This window comes from Pholis gunnellus (assembly GCF_910591455.1).
Source record: "Pholis gunnellus genome assembly, chromosome: 1".
In the NCBI taxonomy this organism is placed as follows: Eukaryota; Metazoa; Chordata; class Actinopteri; order Perciformes; family Pholidae; genus Pholis; species Pholis gunnellus.
Genome location: NC_136528.1, coordinates 6,315,760 through 6,334,265, shown reverse-complemented (window position 1 = coordinate 6,334,265; position 18,506 = coordinate 6,315,760). Strand labels below are relative to the sequence as shown.

General features: G+C 42.2%; 3 protein-coding genes across 4 annotated transcripts; 1 reads left to right on the top strand and 2 right to left on the bottom strand.

Annotated features, from left to right (window-relative positions):
* Positions 1-39: 39 nt before the first annotated feature.
* tubgcp4 (tubulin gamma complex component 4) lies at positions 40-8,244 on the bottom strand. The gene is made up of 18 exons (XM_079163341.1): positions 8,105-8,244; positions 7,161-7,289; positions 6,498-6,620; positions 6,366-6,419; positions 6,186-6,242; positions 5,744-5,823; positions 5,340-5,541; positions 4,821-4,986; positions 4,615-4,739; positions 4,030-4,080; positions 3,850-3,955; positions 3,525-3,632; positions 2,337-2,481; positions 1,972-2,149; positions 1,386-1,520; positions 1,097-1,213; positions 871-1,010; positions 40-783 (listed from the first exon to the last, which is right to left on the bottom strand). The coding sequence occupies exons 1-18, from the start codon at positions 8,180-8,182 to the stop codon at positions 777-779; spliced, it is 2,001 nt and encodes a 666-aa protein (XP_079019467.1). The 5' UTR covers positions 8,183-8,244; the 3' UTR covers positions 40-776.
* Positions 8,245-8,755: 511 nt separating this feature from the next.
* Positions 8,756-12,528, top strand: cdkn2aip (CDKN2A interacting protein). 2 transcript variants are annotated; one of them, XM_079162185.1, is made up of 4 exons: positions 8,756-8,806; positions 9,527-9,802; positions 10,565-10,689; positions 11,090-12,528. In XM_079162185.1, the coding sequence occupies exons 2-4, from the start codon at positions 9,543-9,545 to the stop codon at positions 11,641-11,643; spliced, it is 939 nt and encodes a 312-aa protein (XP_079018311.1). In that variant the 5' UTR covers positions 8,756-8,806; positions 9,527-9,542; the 3' UTR covers positions 11,644-12,528. The 2 variants fall into 2 exon arrangements, with proteins under 2 accessions (XP_079018311.1, XP_079018310.1); XM_079162184.1 differs by having other exon boundaries at positions 8,760-8,806; positions 9,523-9,802.
* A 4,163-nt stretch (positions 12,529-16,691) lies between these two features.
* Positions 16,692-18,004, bottom strand: cart3 (cocaine- and amphetamine-regulated transcript 3; the record flags this gene model as incomplete). The annotated part of the gene is made up of 3 exons (XM_079157524.1): positions 16,692-17,200; positions 17,323-17,406; positions 17,831-18,004. The coding sequence occupies 3 exons, from the start codon at positions 18,002-18,004 to the stop codon at positions 17,093-17,095; spliced, it is 366 nt and encodes a 121-aa protein (XP_079013650.1). The 3' UTR covers positions 16,692-17,092.
* Positions 18,005-18,506: the final 502 nt, after the last annotated feature.

Below are 18,506 nucleotides of genomic sequence, written 5' to 3'. Positions count from 1 at the left end.
CGTTTCATTTTAACTGATTCAAGTTTATTTTCTCCACACAAAACATTGGTTTCATATATATTTACAGTTTATACAAATATGTTCCTACTGACATCAGTAAGTGCTGAAGTGTTTCCAGCCTCCAGAGTCCGTTTGTGAACAAGTTTGAACGTATTTCAGGGAAACTACTTGAGTACTTTAAAGGAATAGTTCAACATTTTGGGAACATTCACTTTCTTTTTGCCAGAGAATCAGATGAGAAGATCAGCGTCACGTTTGTACGCTCTAAATATGATGCTACAGGAAACTGCTAGCTTAGCATAAAGACATTGAACAGCTAGCTTGGCTAAGCCAACCGTCTCCTAGAGCGCTGATACAAGTCTAAAGGTTCTGCTGTGGCCTCATAATTAACAGATAAGAGTGACAAATCTTTACATCTTACTCAGCAAGAAAGCACATTTACTAAAAATGTCGACCGTTCTTAAAGCAGACTCCATCAAAGAGCCTGTGCAGGAAGCTTCACTTTGTGTGTTTAATACACAGAACTCAATGAACAGCCGTCACTGGAACTACTTGTTTTTAACCAAAGAAGTAGCTCCACTGAAATCATTGTCTGAAAATACAAATGTCGTTTTTCAGTGCGACAAACAAAAGCCCAGCTGCCTCTGTAGAAACGTCAGCGGCACATACCTGGAAAGACTCTGCATGACTAAAGATAACGGTGCAGGTGAAGCGCTGACCCTTAGAAGAACATTTGAACAGGCATTTCACACTAACAGCTTCTCTTCTGAATCCTCTTAAACACTGAAAAGAAAGACATTTGAGGGTTAATTCAAACAATTCAAGAGAGTCCGGTATATTGAATTTTAATGAAATGTTCTGCTGTCCTACCTGCCCAGAGTGCCTCCAGCCTGGGTGTAGTACTTGTTGTAGTCCAGTCGCAGTAACAGCTGAGCCAGGTCAGAGTTTATCTGATGGTTCCTCACACTCGAGAGGATTTTAAACAGCAGGGAGGACTGCCGTCTGAAGCCCTGAAAGCGTAAAGCCCCGTGTTACTAAATATATATATTGTTGACGTGTTCCGACATCGGACAAACGAGGAGGTGAGCGACTCCACCTTGACCAGGATGTCCAGCTGAGCGGTTCCCCTCTCGTCCAGCAGCACCACGCTCTGACTGACCAGTGAGCAGAAGGTTTGACACAGATCCAGGATCTCGTTCAGACAGTGGAACACCTGAGGACGCAGGTCATGAGGCTTAATCTGAAGGCTGAAAATGGATTAGGCATCATTCAGCTCAGTGTTTCATTCACCGTTCATTGTAGCGGGATGACAGAAAAACAAAGTTCCTTCACAAATTGAAGGTAACACGAGATGAGTAATTCATATCTGGCTCAGTGATTTATACCGGCTTCAGGAGGATGAAGGACTGGGCGAGCAGGTTACTGAGGAAGTGGTCGTGGGCCAGTCTGATGCTCTCAAAGTCTCGGGTGGAGTTGATCTGCTGAAGCAGCTGAGAGAACTGTGACTCCAGCACATCCACCTACAGACAAGCAACAAGACAAATACTTGGAAAAAAGTACCTCAGCTAACGCAATGCTCCAATCACACGTTAACGCCATGATTGAGGCATGAAGCTTAGAAAGGTCTGCAAGAAGTCTTCATGAGATATCTAAAGCTATGTGTACACATGGTACGCTGTATAAATTAAATTGCTTGTGCAAAAGTCTGATTTCTACTCCACATTTAGCCACATGTGGATGTAGGCCATTAGTCCTAAAGTCAAGTTTGTTAAATCATGTTTTAAAGATTTAAACAGGGATTTATCTTCAAGTGAGGATTGCTCTTGAAAACCACGAGTACTCCTGATTTGAAGAATGTGCAAGATGAACATGATCTTGCTGCACCATCTGTTTGGATAAATACTGGTTTGCATGAGTACATATTTGCATACATAAACATCAATTACACATCTGGATCCTACTAACTCTTACCTGCAGGTAGTACTGCAGGTTGTCGATCAGGAACGCCATGTGGTTGCGTAGTCTCCACTTAACGGCGACCGTCTGGCTGGACTTGAGGTGCTTTCTCTGCATTTGCAGAGCCCAGCAGTGCTGCAGCTGAGACTGCACCCGCCGCACGCTCAGCAAGTACCTGAACACAACGTTGTACCTGAGCACAGAGAGGAGGAACGATCAGGAGGAGCGATCAGGAAGAGAGGAGGAACGATCAGGAGAGATCAGAAGGAGAGGAGGAGAGATCAGGAGGAACGATGAGGAGGAGAGAAGGCTCACCAGCTGTACTCAAACATAAACAATTAAAAACACAATACTTCATCAGGAGCCAAATGAGTACACACTTCTCCAAAATAGCCGGAGTGAAGAGGATGTGCAGCGGCCACTGAACCTTGTAGGTGAGACCGAGAGCCGCCCAGCCTGTGGGAGGAGCCTCGCGAGGGGAGGTGTCTTGTGGAGGAGTGGCTCCATCTCTGGGGCCCATGGCCTCTGAAAAAAAACAACATTAACCCATTAAACTACAGCGATAAGAGGAATGAGCAACATTGAGCCTCACTGAACAGATCAATGAGTGTGATAATCATCTTCCACAGTAAGCATCGCTCCCTTATTCTGTAACGACCTGAAGCGTTTGTTTTAATACAAACTGTAAACTCACATCAGCTGCCGCTTAGTAAATAATGATTATCAACATCATCGATTAAATCAGTCAATTATTTTTTTACACGTTTAAAGTTTTAGTTTGTGCATTTTTTAAATTGTGCAAAAAAACCCCAAATAATATCACAGAGCAGGAAGAGGCAGAAACCCCACAGGGCTTATTTGAAGCCTCCGCCTAAATAATGTTAAAGTTTCTCAATATTAACGAGAACAAAACGTTGATATACACAAGATATGACTACGTAATATTGATGACAAAGTACTTCAACAAAATACAGGAGGTACAACAAAAAAGACAGAACTTGCTTGTGTTTGTTTGGGGATATTGGTCTAAACACCTGCCCTGTCCCTCTGAGTATATAAACCATAAATATAATATAATAAAGATTCAAAGTATAGTTCATGAATACAATATACATCAGAGACTCCCTGAGCCAAACATGACTTCTTCTTCTTGATTGTTTTGTTTCACCAACAGTTGATTGAAAAATGAATAAAACATATTTACATTTATAATAATCGATCAGAGAGATTATACATTTGTGAAGCCACAAATAGAGACTGTGCCTCATTTTTGCATCAATAAATGAGTTAAACAATTGTAAAAAAATATATATAAATTTCTCTAAATTAACAATTCAAATCATTTTCTCCAGCACTAGTTAGAAGATTTGATGTTTCCCATCAGCATTAAAAAGTGAAGAACAGTTTGATCATAAAACCACTGGGTGGCGCTAAACACCAAACAAAGGAGCGCATCGTTTCTGTTTTTCATTTCTGTTAACACGACATCGTCCAGGTGTTTTCTCCTTCGGTCTCTGAACAGGAGTCTCATCATGAACATGAACAGCAGGTGACGGTGGGCCGCTCACCTTTGCCGTCTTTGCCCTGGTAGTCCACAGTGAGGTGCAGCAGAGGCAGCAGGTTGTCGTCGTCCAGCAGCACCTTATGAGCGGCCTGCTGAAAGGCCACATTCACATCTGTGGAACACAAGAAAACACATTCAGCTCTTCTTCAAGTCCTGAATGGAAACTGAAAGCTGGTGCCGACAGGTTTCCATCAAGCTCAAACCCGATCGGCCCCCCGACACACTTTCTCCATTGGCTCGTTCCCGTTTAGGTTTCACGACATTAAGGAGCATCTCAAACGAGTTTATCAATATTATATAAGTGAAAACGTCTTCAGAATGAAACGCACCGTGCTCAGTGACGGCTGTTGGAGGCGTCTTCAACATGTGCTGCGCGAGGTCAATAAAGACCTGGTAGAGCTCGCCACGACCCAGCAGGTAGAAGTCCTTAATGATCTGGAGGAAAACATCAATACTGCTCATTCTGAACCGAATTATGATCCAGAAAACAAAGTGTGTCGAGTACAAACCTTGAGCTGTTCGAGCAGATCGGACTCCTCCACCATCAACGTCCAGAGGTGCTGAAAGTCAGAGAGCGCGGATTGTTACTCAGTGGATAGATTTCATTAAAGGCAGTCAGGTTTGACCCCCGAAACCTGATTCTGAACGGGAACCGGTTCTACGTTAGAGACTCACATCAGGACACGTTGTAGAACTCTGGTCGTCTCAAACACAATAAAACCCTCACAAGTAAGTTTATCACAACATGTGACCAACATGCAGAACATCAGTCTGTCTGTGGAGCAGCCAGCAGGTAACGGTAGTGATGTCATACGGTAGTGATGTCATCACAAGAACAGGATCATCAATGAAACATAATCACTAAGCTCATTGTTTAGCTGTGAATGTATTTTATAGATTTTAGAACTGTTGTATTGCTGCTCATTTGTTTACATACAAGAAAAATAAATCAATGTTGATTCTTCTCTTAAGTAATCGTATTTTTTTTCTCACATTATAATAAAAAAGAACCGATGCGAGTATCGATGAGAGTACGAGTGTTGATTAAATCCTACCGATACCCTAACCCTGAGTGCAGTAGTACATGAGCTCACCTCTGCCACCGTGCTCCTGATCCGATCAATCAAGTTCTCAAAATCCACCAGGCTGAAGAGAGGCTGCTGCTTGAGTCGATGCAGCTCGGCAGCAAACATGTCCTCCTGGTGCTTCAGTATGGAGCCTAAAACAAACAAAACAACAATGAGATGTGACATAAAGACTAAAGTTATAATAAGATACTACAAGAAGAACGAAGGGCTACCAGCTCTAGACGGGCTGTGGTTGTGGTTTTCAAACATCTGGACGGACTCTCCAACGAAGAGGATCTTCTCGGCCACTCTGACGGGAATGTAAGAAGGAAGCATCTCTGCTCGCAGGGAGAACTGCTGCAGAGACGGAGCCAGCATGTTCTCCTCCTCGATCAGCCTCTGCAGCAAAGCACAGACGCTCACAATCAAGACTGTTCACACAATATATACGTAGCGATCTCTTGGCCTGTGTGTCTGAAGCTTTGTTTATACTCGAGCCTCCACAGACGGAGGAGCTCTGAGCACGCAGGAAGGCGTTTATACTCAACGAGCTGTGAGCTGCATTATTCTCCGAAACACCAGAGGGCGTTCAAACAGAATGAACTGTGGAAGAGTAACTCAGAGATACACACAGTAGGTGTAACCAGCAGAACGTGATAAACCTCCACTATGACGAGGACCAAGCGCTGCGACCACTCGTCCTGTGCGATTACATCATTCCATCATAACTGAAGCTTCGCTTTGATTCTCACCAGGTCCTGGAGCTCTCGGAGCTGTTTCCCACTCAGGCCTCCCAGCCCCAGGTCCTCCTCCTCCTCCTCCTGGTTGGCAGCAGCTCCTCCTGCACTGGGGCCCTGCTTCACAAAAAACTCCTCGCTCTGGTCCAGCAGCAATCCGTGCAGCATCCAAGCTGCCAGCTGCTTGTACATCACGCCGTGGCACACAGCAAGAATCCTGCAGGATGTGTCACACAACACAACAGAGATACAAAGGTTTTGTATCTTAGTGCGACATAATAAATCAAAGAAGACAATACCAACGCTGACCCCCTCCCTCTGGAACTCTCTCCCCCAACACCTCACATTCTCCCTCATTCCCCAACAACGTAACGTGGATTTGAAACTTGGAATAAAGGCGTCTCCAATGAGAGACTTACTTCTCTAAGGCCATGCGGACGGGAGGAAGCCCACCACAGCTGTGCTTGTACACCGTCTCCAGGATCTGACAGCCGTGGATCTAAAGCAGCAACACACATGCGTTACTCCGGATCATTTAGTTTGTATGAGACGCTTTGAGAGATGAGAAGGCACCCGAAAAGAAAAGTTACGTTTGCAAATTGTTGAGCAAGTTCCAGGAACTTGCAGAGATTTGGGCTAAATAGAATGTTAGGAAACCAGTCTTATTGCCCGTCGACTGCCTTCATGCACATAAAGTAACGTGGACGTGATAAGAGGACATGATGGATCAAGCATCCCTAACTGACACATCATTACATGTCATTACTGCTTTCCACATACAAATTATTTGGTTTATGAAGTGCTTGAATGCCGCCCTGAACTTACATTTCCAGGTGAAATCCTATTAGAAACAATCCTTACCTTCTGTGATTTGATCGACTCTACCACAACCATCACAGAGGGAAACAGCAACTGGAACTTAAAGTAAAGGGTACAGTGTCAGACAAACATTAGCTGGAGATAGACTTTCCACTCTGAGTGTTTCTAGTATATTTTTAATGAAAGAAATCAAAGAATTATCTCTTGAGATTAATGCTTTACCTGATCAAGCTTATAATTCACATGAGATATCGTCAGATGTGGATCTCCAAGGAACTGAAACACACACATAGTTAAATGAGCACATTTCACATCCTCCACCAGTTATTCCTGTTGAGCGTGAGATCATTTTACCTCTTGTTCGAGGTCCAGCAGGGCCTGTCTGTACGGCTGCAGGATCGAGTCCAGCCCTGTGCAGAAAGCCCGCAAGTAAATTCCATGAAGTCCCGTCTGGTTGGGCAGGTTGGTGTGATGTTCCTGAAGAGAGAACGTCGTTGAGAACATTTTAATAACAGAGAAACCCTGTGTTAGATAGGGACGGTTAGGGAACTGTCTTTATATTGTCCTTAAACATGCAGCTAGAAAAACTATCAAATCAAATCCCCAGGACTTCATTTAAGTGTAATGTGGCTCATTGAGAACCAACAATGTCAACACTAATACAGTATTTATCCACCTTTAACATGACATAACGTGTTGTATATTGTTTAATCACAATGTAGTATGTTATCTTAACTATTGCACATATGCTATGTTTGTATTATTCCACGATGCCGATAATAAAAAACAAGCATTTTAGATAACTCAGGTACATTTACATTTGTCTGAACGTTGATTAATGTACATTTCCTTTTTAAAAAAAAGATGCAACCAAATATAAAAAGATAGTATTTGTATTAAATGACTGAATAGTTAGTGCTCATATAGAAAGGTGCATCTGTAAGTTGCCAATTTTGAATTTAAATTATAAGAAGCTAAATATCAAAAGTGTTGTTTTATGGCATCGGGGGACTTCACCTGCTGATGCACATGGCCCGTGTGCTGTTCTATAAACTCTGTGAAGCGGATGTAATCGGAGCCCAGTTTAGAAAGCCGGTTGAGGACGCTGGTCTCACTGGGGTGGAGGAAGGGCAGTTCCTGGGACACCTGTGGGCGGAACAAAGTGCTTCATGTTGGAAAAGAAACGCTGTGGGCCTCGTTAAAAGGAGTTTGTCCTTTAATACGTGGATCCCAGGACAGAGGGCGTCGTATGTGTACAGATTGTAACGTCCTCTGAGAATACTTTGTCATTTTGGGCTATACAAATAGACTGAATTGAAATTGAATAAATACACAACAGTTACTGTGGGGCACTGTAAACACTCTTTCCTCTGCATGTAGAGCCGTCCATTGTAACCCTGTAGAATGCCAGTGTTACACCATTGTTTAAGTGAATCAGTCAGGCTAACGTTCTGTCAATGAACATAAGAACAGTCCTGTTCCTTACAAGCACAATGAGCTATGATGGAAGAGAAGCTTGCATGTTGCAGGTGTGAGTGGTGTCTCTCTTGAAGTCCGGGAAGAGACTATACTGTAGAAAGTTCACTGAACAAGTTCCCCAAGTGATTTAGTGGTGAGGACGCATTAGTACACAGTGTGGCACAGTAGTGGTTAACACCGTCACCTCACTTCAGTGTAAAGTTTGCTTGTTCTCCCTCTCAACAGCAGGTTCGGTGAACTGGAGGGTCTAATGAATATGCAACGTAAAGATAAGATAGAACTTTATTTATAGCCCGAGGGAGAACGTTGTACAGCAGTTGCAGTAGTAGTGTGAGCAAATATAATGCAAAAATATAAACAATAAAGTAAGATGCAAAACCCAATCGTACACAATACCAGAGATGCAGAAAAAAACATAATATTTTAGCTAACTAACGTTAGCATGTCAATGTTAAACAGAAGCGTTGTTTCTTCGGTTTTACCTGCAAACCCGTCCGTTTGTTCCACGTGAAGATCGTCCCTGGGTATCCGCTCAACGCCAGCAGCAGCTCGTGAATCATGTTAATTCACCTTTAATTGATTAACGTTGGAAATGAATGCAACTGTGAGCGTCTCATTCAGCCACCAAAACAAACCACCGCCGTCAGCCCGCGCTGTCGCAGGTTGACTACGTCACGACGCAAAGCATCACGGTGGCACGGACTGGTTGCTAACCAACAGTAACCATGGACGTAGTAACCGGCTCTCCGTCGCTTTTTACTTTACCTTCTAACGTTAATTTTATATAAAATATATAAAAAAGGTGTCTTCTATTATTCAGCTTTTGGGATATACGATACGATACAAAAGCATCCGCTGTTTTAAAAAAAAATGTTATGTTAACAAAAGTAAACGAAAGATGGGGCGCATCTGGGAAATGTAGTTCCTCTCGAAAAAAAAGGTAGCATAATTTTATATAAACAGCCCAAAGGTGTCTTCTATGATTATCTATTATTTTAGGATCTACGAGACGATACAAAAGCATACGCTGTTTTTTATTTATGTTAACAAAAGTAAACGAACGATGGGGGCGCTTCTGGGAAATGTAGTTCCTTTACAAAAAAAAAAAGGTAGCATCGTCAGTCTTGCGTCATCATTCGGTCATGTAGCTAGCTAGCAGCACCTCGCAACGGAGAGAGAGCTTGGTATGTCGTAGTTTCTAGTAAAAATGATTAAAGCGGCTTCATTCAGGCTGTAAAAGCTTATTTATAGCATATTAGTGTCATATTAGGATTGAGTTCGAGCACGTGGTAATCATCAGTGTGACTTTCTAGTAGAGCTATTTGTAATTACTCGGCTAACTTAGCCGTCTAACTTAACTTAACGGTAGTTGCTAAAGTCAGTTTGTCAGTGGCGTTATCAACGTTACAATGTTAGCTTAATTATGCTAACGTTAGCAACCAAACACCAACTGTCAGCGGTCTTTAAACGATAACTAGCAGGGACACACAGCTATATCAGACTTGTTGAGTTTAATTAGCCGGATTCAAGCTAGCTGTACTAACATGACGTGCCACACAAATACACGAGCAGGTGTTGGTTTTCTATGCTATAAACGTGACAGTGTTTGTTATATTGCAGGGATACTATTAATATTAATAATAACTTTGTATATGTAGCACCTTTAAAAACAGTTTACAAAGTGCTTTGACAGAGAAAGCAGCAAAAGCAAGACAACAACAGAAAGCTCAGAGAGACAGTCGATACCATACAAATAAGATTTAAAAAATAAGACTATATATTTAGTAAAATCAACAAATAAAAATAAAACAGAAAAGCGATGACATCACATTCTGTACAAAATGTGTCTTAAGAAGTGATTTAACAGAGATGACTGATTCTGTGAGCCTTGTCTCCTCAGGCAGGTCTTCCAAAGCCGGGATGGCGTGTGAGACGAGCGAAGAGGACGTTGTTTCAGAGTACCTGGTCCAGAACCCACACCTGGCCCAGTGGGTCGACACTCTCAGGACCTACTGTGAGAGCAACAAACAGTGGGCTGCCCGGAGAGAGTTCATCCTCAGAAACATGGAGGCTTCTTCTTCCACCACCACACCGGAGCTCGGAGTCCCCAGCGGCAGTAATCTGGACAAGCTGCTCTCTCTGTCCATGGTCTGGGCCAATCACGTGTTCCTCGGCTGCAGGTAAGACACACACGACAGAGCAGAATGATGTAAAACTCCAGAAAGCAAAAGATAAAGCTATGCTAGATGTGGAGTCCATTTATTTATTTATTTTATGTACAGTTTAAAACATAATTGTCACCATTTGATGCACCGTACCAGATTATAGCTATAAGATAACTCACATCTGTAGTCCCTTTGGCAGGTCAGAACAAGGAAAGCACAACAACAAACAGTACAAGGTAGAGACATAATACAAAGATATACAAAAAGAACACACGAGACACACAATACAAAGATATAGCACATCACAAATGTATGTTTGTCAGCAAGTCATAAAGACCATAAGACTCAAGCTCAGTGAGTACAGAGATGAGCAGCTTTTAACAGACTTTTTAAGTTGGTTTTGAAAGTGCGGATAGAGCTGCAGCTCCTCACATCATCAGGCAGGTGTTATTATTATATATATAGACCACATTAGACCGGACCAGATCACATTAGACCAGGTCAGACCACATTAGACCAGATCTGACCACATTAGAGCACATCAGCTCCTCACGTCAGGCAGGGTATTCCACTGATTTGTTGCTTTTACAGAAAAAGCTGATTGCCAAAATGCAGTGCGGTGCAATGGTCTGGTACAGTCTGGTATAGAGCATATTCTTGAGGATCTACTGAGCGAGTATACACTAAGTCACGTAGTGGAGGAGAGGCCAAACCATTTAAAATGTTATAAACCAGACACAAATTTGACACTTGTCTCTGTTCTCTTTCACCCTTCAGCTATTCGCCGGCTGTGATGGACCGGATCAAGGAGATGGGTGAGGGGATAGTGGTCACAGATGCCCCCGTTCACAAAACGACAAAAGATGGAATCCTGGCCAGAGGAAAGCGGGGCGCCACGACTGGTAATGCAAGACACACGTTTAATAAGAATAAAACAGACGACGTTGTATTTAATGTGGGTGGTGACACGAGACAAAACACTCACTACCATTATCTTCTAGTTTTAGCTAGTTTTAGATGCGATGCTGGTTTGTCTTTTAAACACACATTAGCTGAGAGGATGTGGTGACCTTGAGTAGCCTCTATAAGAGCTGTGACTAAGTGAGATAGTGGGATGGACTCAGTGCAACACTGACACTGTTGCTCTTTACGGACCTCCACCACGTTTTTTTTACAGCAGGGTTTCAGTGTAATAACCTACAAGTTAACACCCACACCTGAGACCGGAGTCTGTTCCCTCATTAAGATGTGATTCTTTGTGCACTCATCGCTGTCTCCTGCCTGTTGTGTCATTATTCTCAGAGGGTGGCGCTGACGGCGCTGTGAAAAGAGCCAGATGTGGAGCTCCGTGGCCTGTGAGTCAGAAATCCGGACCTCGTCCACAGGCTCCAGCAGAGCACCAGCCCTTCTTCAACCGCCTCTACAAGGCGGTGGCCTGGAAGTTGGTGTCGGCGGGCGGCTTCGGTCCAAACTTGGACCATTTTGAAATACTTTGCAGCTGCGTCGAGTCGTGTAAAGAGACCCTGACCAGCGTGTTTGTGCCACTGAAGGACATCGACGGCCTCCCCGCGGGTCGCACGCAGAAGGAAGGCCACGTGTGCGAGATCCGCTGTCAGACTGTGTACATGGGGACGGGATATGGGCGGGACGAGGCCGCCGCCAGGGCCATGGCTTCCAAAGAGGCCCTAAAAGTCTTTCAGGGGCGAAAAGTGTCCGTAAAGATCTGCAGACGGAGGTTCAAAGGAAGAGATGTGGAGGACTTGATGTTGTTGGACGAACAGCCTCGGAGTCAGGGCTCTCCTCCTGCTCTCAGCTACCCTTTTGAGGCCGAGCAGCAGGAAGACGCTTCCTCATAGAGCAGTCGGTTTGTGACGTTTGCCCTGCCGCCGTGCCTGCTGGGAGCAGAGACGAGTGACGTCTACTGAATGGAGCTACTGAAGGACTTCGTGATCGTGTCGGGGACTGTTGAGCATTCTCCACAACACTTTGGTGTCGAAGTGTTGGTGGCTTACACCGTGCCAGCTGTCATAATGCAGCTGGCACGGTGTAAGAGAAATGTAGACATAGCTGAAGAGGAGGAATAAGTCCAGACGTTATTTTTGTTTTTCAACTTAATTGATGTCAACATTAATTTCTTTTTCTTTTCTTTCAACAAATGTACCCGCTAACCTTTGCGTTTTTAGGATTGTTTCTGTATCAGGTTGCGATTGCATTCTCATTTCTACTGACCCAAATGTTAGTTGTTAAAAGTTAGGACAGTTATTTAGAGGCACCAACATTTAATTCTCATTTTCTACTTTAAAGAAAACGTGTGTTTTTTCAATCAAAGTATTGCTTCAAAGAATTGACTGACTAGTTTGAGTTTTTTTTTACAGTATGAGAGGCCAACTACAGTACCCATTATATGATATATTATTATATTATAAATGCTACTGCTTTAATTTAATTTCTTTATTTAACTTCACTGATTCAAAAGAAAAAAAGAAACTGAGACCCACACAACGTTGGGCTGTATTAGAGTCACAATCCATAAAACAGAAGAGTTTGACACCATGTGCACAGCTGCGTGTGTTTGAGGGTGAAGTGCTGCTGTGGTTTCTTTGGTTTCTTTCTTTGTTCCTGTTTGGGTTGAAGGTGAACAGGGTTGCATTGAGGTGTGAGTTCCCACACTGTTCCTGTGTGTTACTGTACGTTTACACCAGTGCTTCTGTTTCTAAATATATTTTTAAATAAACAAAATAATTTAACCGCGTAAAGTTTTATTTGGTTTCTACCTGCAGATTCACAGAACAGAAAGTACACCTAAAGAACATGATAATGATTTGGATCCATAAGTAGACTTGTGTCGCCTCTTATTAGCAGTAATTCAGTTCAGACAGCAGCCGAGCAGGATGAGTCCGCTCCTCATTAGAGACGCTTAAACAGCAGCTCCGATAAATAAAGAGATGTGAGCGACGTTCACGCTTGACCTCCTCCCACAGTTGAAACTGAGCTATTGTTTGTGTCGGCAGGATTCCTCCGGCCTCATCAACACAGTTCACCGGACTTCATCCACGCGGCTGCACCGGGACTCTGTTCACTCCGTTGGACGGAGCCTCATTTGTGACGTGGGCCTGAAGGCGGCGGGTGGACTCTCGTTTTTATTTCAACGTCCTGTATGATTTGGGAATTGAACAAAGTTCCACCGCTAGAGACGGACGTGCCTTTGTGTGAATTTGAGCCTGGAGGCCGGCGTGGCTGTGAGAGTTCAAACCTTTTAATGTAGAAACTGATTTAGTTTGACCTTTTACTTTTTCACATTATTGACCGTGCTATAGAATTCTACCAACAGTCTCCTTTATTATTTATTAGTTAATCCATCAGTTGGAATACCTCCAACACCCTGCAACTCACACCAAAACAATCTAGACCGATAAACAGCACTACAGGTAAGAGAACAACATCTGTGTTTTTAATTTTGGGGTGAACTGTCTCTTTAAATTATATTTTAGCTATTTCCCTTCGCTGGAGAGATGTGTGACGTTCAACAATGGTCGCCAATCGGAATCGAACCACAGATGTCTTGTATGCATCTGAACTTGCTAGAACCCAACCTTTTTTCATTTTAAACATTGATCTATTTTTCATAGCCAGGATGAAGTTTGTACCATTTAAACTCAGGTAGACATGTGAGTGTTCACACGCCATCAATCAACATCGAATGCATTGTCTGGAGTTGATGCATTAAGCGGTTCACACACAACAATGTCATCCTCAGAGAACGATCTATTTCAGACTCTATCATTTGCCTCCCACTCCGCGTCTCCATCCATCACCCTCTCAATCACCCTCTGCCTCTTCTCTGTCTCCTTTTGGTTTTTCTCTGTGTTTCCGTCACCGTCTCTATCCGTCATTCTTTACCGCTCTGTCAAATTATCACACACAATCAGACGTTTAGGCCCGGTGGGTTATTGCCGCAGGTTTTTGAAGTGTCTCACTGAGTGAGAAAGAGCCCCTTATCCACACATGCAATCTCAATCGGAATTAGAGTTAATTCCCAGAGAAATCGATAGCAAATCCTCGCTGTCTGGAGAAAGTATTGCCGCTCAGGGACTAAGATAAACGGTGTGATCGTCGGCCCGACCGCCATGAATGTGTCTGTGTGTCCGACGGGTTTTTTAAAGTGTTTAATAAGACAAAGTGGATCTATGAATGTGCTTTTAATCCCTCAGTGGAATTTAAAGACAATAAGCTAATAAGCAAGATTGTTTTTTACATATCAACAGCTATAAAGGTTAAAGGGTAACATCTGTGTGGATTCACTTTTCTCATGTTTTTGTGTCTAAGTGAGTAATGGGGAACAATTTTCTGAAATTGGTCCAGTATTGAGGGAGAACGCTGCAGACGGCAGCTGCTAAATAGGCTAAACTGCAATCAGGAGCAACTGCTCACCGTCAATAGAGGCGAAGTCCCGCCTCTTCCTGTGTCCACCATGGGACCTTATTTTGGAAACAAATATATAGGAAATGGCTAACTTCAGTAACGACACTTCCATCGTTATTTTTACCCAAACCACGATATTTTTAAAAAATCTAACTAAGTATTTCACAATCTTTTCTTAAATCTAATTAAGTATTTCACAATCTAATCCTTAAAAAACATTAGCCGTACATTTCTCTAAACCACATTCACATAGAATTTGTATGCAACAGGACACGATTTGGGTATTGTTTGTTTGTTGGTGTTCAAGTTTCTGTTTGTAGTCTGAGTAGTAGGCCTATTGACCAATCACATTAGAGCAGTCTTTGGTCAACAATCTGTGTCAAGAGCAAAAGAGGCGGAACGCTTTGGCTGAAATGCCATCTGGGAACCCACCCATGATGATTTAGCTTAAAATTAGCTTAAAATTAGCTACTTGTGAAACAATCTAATAGAGACCCTTGTTCTCAAAGGCTTATGTGTTGTCAGAACGATAGCAGATGGGTTCAGAGATAGAGCTAAAGGTGAAGAAAAAACGTTTTATTTACCCGTTACCTCCGTCATAATGCTGTCAGTCATGCAAAAACAAGCACTTTTACTTTCTACATTGCAGCGCTCGCGTTCAATGTCAGACCAATTAAAAAAATATTTGACCCCGTTAGTCACTTAGAAAGCAAAACAGTGAAGGAAGCCCTTTAAGAAAGCTTTCCTTCGTCTCACTTTGCAGCTTAAAAAGCTGTCGGTGAAATATTAGTGATGATAGCAGCTTTTTCAGGAAATCACAGCACAAACGAAAACCTGTGATTACATTGATCGACAGCGCAAACTAAACATTATGTTGACTCCCCAACACACATCCCAGGTGTACACACATCCCAGGTGTACACACACACACACACACACAGACACACACAGCAGAGCAGGAATGGACTAAGTCAACATTTTGTACTTGTCTCTGCTGCATTATTGATGACTGCTGACAGGGAGCAAAGAAGAAGAGACGAGTGGAAACCAGATGAGCACAGTGATGTGGAATATGAAAAAAAAACTAAACCGAAGAACTAAAACAACAGAGAGGAGTCCAGAAAAAATATCATTATTATTATTATTAGAGGGAATAAACCAGTAAATGTTCAATGATGATGATGAGGTTTTTATTAGATTAATCTTATTGATTAACTTTCCAGTGTTGTTCACTATAAAGGGATTATGAACAGCTCAATGTCATGTGAAGTATTCAGATCCTTTACTTAGGCAAAAGTAATAGTACCACAATGTAAAAAAGTTACAAGTAAAAGTCCTGCATTCCAATTGTTGTCTTAGTCAGAAAATACTCCAGGTGAATGGGTTGAAAACTAATAACTGACAGATATCACCATGAAACTTCCCCACTTGATTACTTACATAAAGACAAATACTTTTTGTATCACAAGTTTTCTGAAATTGTATGTTTAAATATGCAAACGAGGTACTTTCTTATCAAATATGTGCTAATTTGCATAAATGTCTAGAACAGATATCTGAATATTGGTTAAAGCCAGGTTCAAAATCTGTGTTTCATTTGATTAACATTTTAGAGTCAAAGGTTTTGGATATCAGATAAAAGTATTTACCTTTTTTCTTCTCAACTCACTTAGTTCATGTGAAGTATAAAGTAAAACCTATTGGGACAAAAATGAAGGTACGTTTTTCCCAAATCCATTTGATTGCCTTTGTTTATATATGTATACATATCTATACTCACGTTTTTGTAATTGTCCTTCAATCTCTTTTTTATATATATTTGAGTGTATTATTTTACCTCCATATGTTCCGTATGTATAGTATCTATAATATTTACCTGAATTCTTTTCACATTGGTTTTTGGTCAATTAAAACACAAAAAGTCTGAAAGTGTATTTAAAGTCAGCATGGAGACACTTCTTCAGATGGATGTGATTGTGAAATCAAACCTCGTCCTGCAGCTCAAACGACAAAAGTAAAGTAACAGAAACTGATGTTTGAGTGGAGAAAAGGACTTTGATTGTCAGCTGACCAACAGATGTGTTGAAGTTAAAGCTTAAATATGAGGTTGCTGCTCAAGTGCCATGAATCCGATAGACTGTCTTCTTCAGTTTTAATCTGAAATCATGTGCTGCAGGTTATTTTTCTTTCATGTAAATCCTCAGCTCCATTAGTGAATGCACGTGACGGTCTCTGGTCGACAACCCCCTGGAGGCGTGACGTCACAGTCACAAAACACGTCATTCCTCAAATATTCTCAAAAAAGAATCAACACATGGGCATGGAATAGTGTTCAGATGAAAAGAATATGCACTCACTCCACTGCTTTACGAAACAATAATGTTTATTATTATTATTATTGTCACAATTATTATGATTTCATACACAAACAAAAATCTGAAACAAAATTGTTAAAAAGACATATTTTTGGATTTTTCCCCAGACGAAGAATCACTATAATATTTCCATGATATTGCTGTTAAGACTCAACAGTGTGCACGTGGTCTTCTTATAGTTTATTGTGCATTGTGGGTTATTTAGATATACATCACAACGACGACCCTGTGGTTTCACAGACATAAAGTGGTTCTGGATATTTAACTTAATGGGACTCTATAGTATTCTGATCTCCTGTCCATCACGATAAATATCCTCATAGTTTCTTCTGTGATATAATGTATTTATATATTGTATCATAGAACTACTGCAGTTCTTTTTCGTAAGGGTCGGACAGTCACCAAACCTGCTCCTCAGCTGTATCATAAAAAATATGAGAGTAATTACAAAGGAATCTTCTTCTTCTTCTTCTCTCCATCTCGATGCTACATTCAGAGCCGGTGAGGCTCATAAGCACTTCAGCAGGAAAAAGTTGCAGAAAGCTCCCCGGGGACAGTCGCACATCTTGCCGATCCGAGCGCCTTTCCTCACGGCGCACTGCTCCCCGACATCACACTGTGGGAGAAGCAACAGCACCAGAGGGTTGATTCATTTCTGCCCCCCCCCCCCCCCCGCTGCGACATGAATGCAATCAACGCAATAGCAATCAATACAATGTGTTCAGGTAGATACAGTACCGTTGGGACTTGGCCAAATTTCTTCTCCCATGAAGGGAGTCGCTTAGCTTGCAGCTTTTCGAGAACTTCTTGGAGAGCTCCGAGCTGACAGACAGATACAAACAAACAAGAACGTTCTCAATGAATGTGCCTTTTTGATTTTAGCCACACATTATGTAGTAATACAACTGCAAAAGGATTCTACAAATAAAATACTTTTGCAAAGTTATATAATAATATGCAATATAGTTATAACAGTTGCATATTTTGTTTAAAAGGACACAACTCGATGATATGAAATGTCAAATATGTAATTATCTGCACAGAACAGAAGTGCATCTTAAATGCATGCTTTTCTGAATGGAGTTTGGTTTATTTTGAGGTGGCAACAAACTGGAGCTCATTGGCCACATTTACTAAAACTGCTCAACACAACATAACTGAAATTCAAAGTAACATGTAAAAAGAAACACAGTCAGTAGCTGTAAAGGTCTTTTTTTGCAGAAGTGAAGTAATAATAAAGCTTTACCAGCTGCTTCTCACTCGTCAGGTTCGGACCTTTCGGATAGAAGTCCCGCAGGGCTCTGGGGCTCAGCTCCTCTTCGGACTCGGGGTCCAACACTTGGGCTCTGGCGGCTCTGGAGAGCAGCAGCAGCAGCGCGCAGAAGAGCGCCCCGCTGAGCATCCTGGAGGTGGTCTGCATGGTCTCGATGCGCGGCAGTATGTGGGGTCCCCCACTCTCTCACTCTTGTCTTAAATAGTCCCCCCCCCCCCCCCCCCCCCCCCCCATCCCCGCGCGAAACACCTTTTTTTTTATCTGACTCCTGCCATCTGCTCGCTCCACCTTATTCTTTTCTCTTTTTTTTGTCATGCGTAACAGCTGCCTTGGGTGAGTCATCCCGTAAAAGTTGCTGGGCAAAATATGCCTCAAAAAGTCAACAACAACAACATCATTCAGCAGCTCTGCAAGGGGTCGTTAATGATAAAGTAGTGGATTACTTGGATGGAGGATGGAGGCTTTAAAACAGAGGAGGTATTAAAAAAGTGTTGTCTGTAATATATTGTCAAAATAAGATTATAATTTGAATCAAACACTTTGTGAATCTGTTGGATTACAGCCTCAAGTGAATCACTTCAACTTTAAATAAGAGCAATGATTAACACTGCTTTGTTTAGTATTTAGCAGTAAGTCGCCACATATTACT

Coding starts and splice junctions, on each gene's coding strand:
- tubgcp4 (XM_079163341.1), bottom strand. CDS start 8,182: ATGATTCACGAGCTGCTGCTGGCGTTGAGCGGATACCCAGGGACGATC. Junction 6,621..7,160: donor CGGGCCATGTGCATCAGCAG/GTGAAGTCCCCC, acceptor TTCTCTCTTCAG/GAACATCACACCAACCTGCC. Junction 1,214..1,385: donor CCTTCATCCTCCTGAAGCCG/GTATAAATCACT, acceptor CTGCGTCCTCAG/GTGTTCCACTGTCTGAACGA.
- cdkn2aip (XM_079162185.1), top strand. CDS start 9,543: ATGGCGTGTGAGACGAGCGAAGAGGACGTTGTTTCAGAGTACCTGGTC. Junction 9,803..10,564: donor CACGTGTTCCTCGGCTGCAG/GTAAGACACACA, acceptor TTCACCCTTCAG/CTATTCGCCGGCTGTGATGG. Junction 10,690..11,089: donor AAAGCGGGGCGCCACGACTG/GTAATGCAAGAC, acceptor CATTATTCTCAG/AGGGTGGCGCTGACGGCGCT.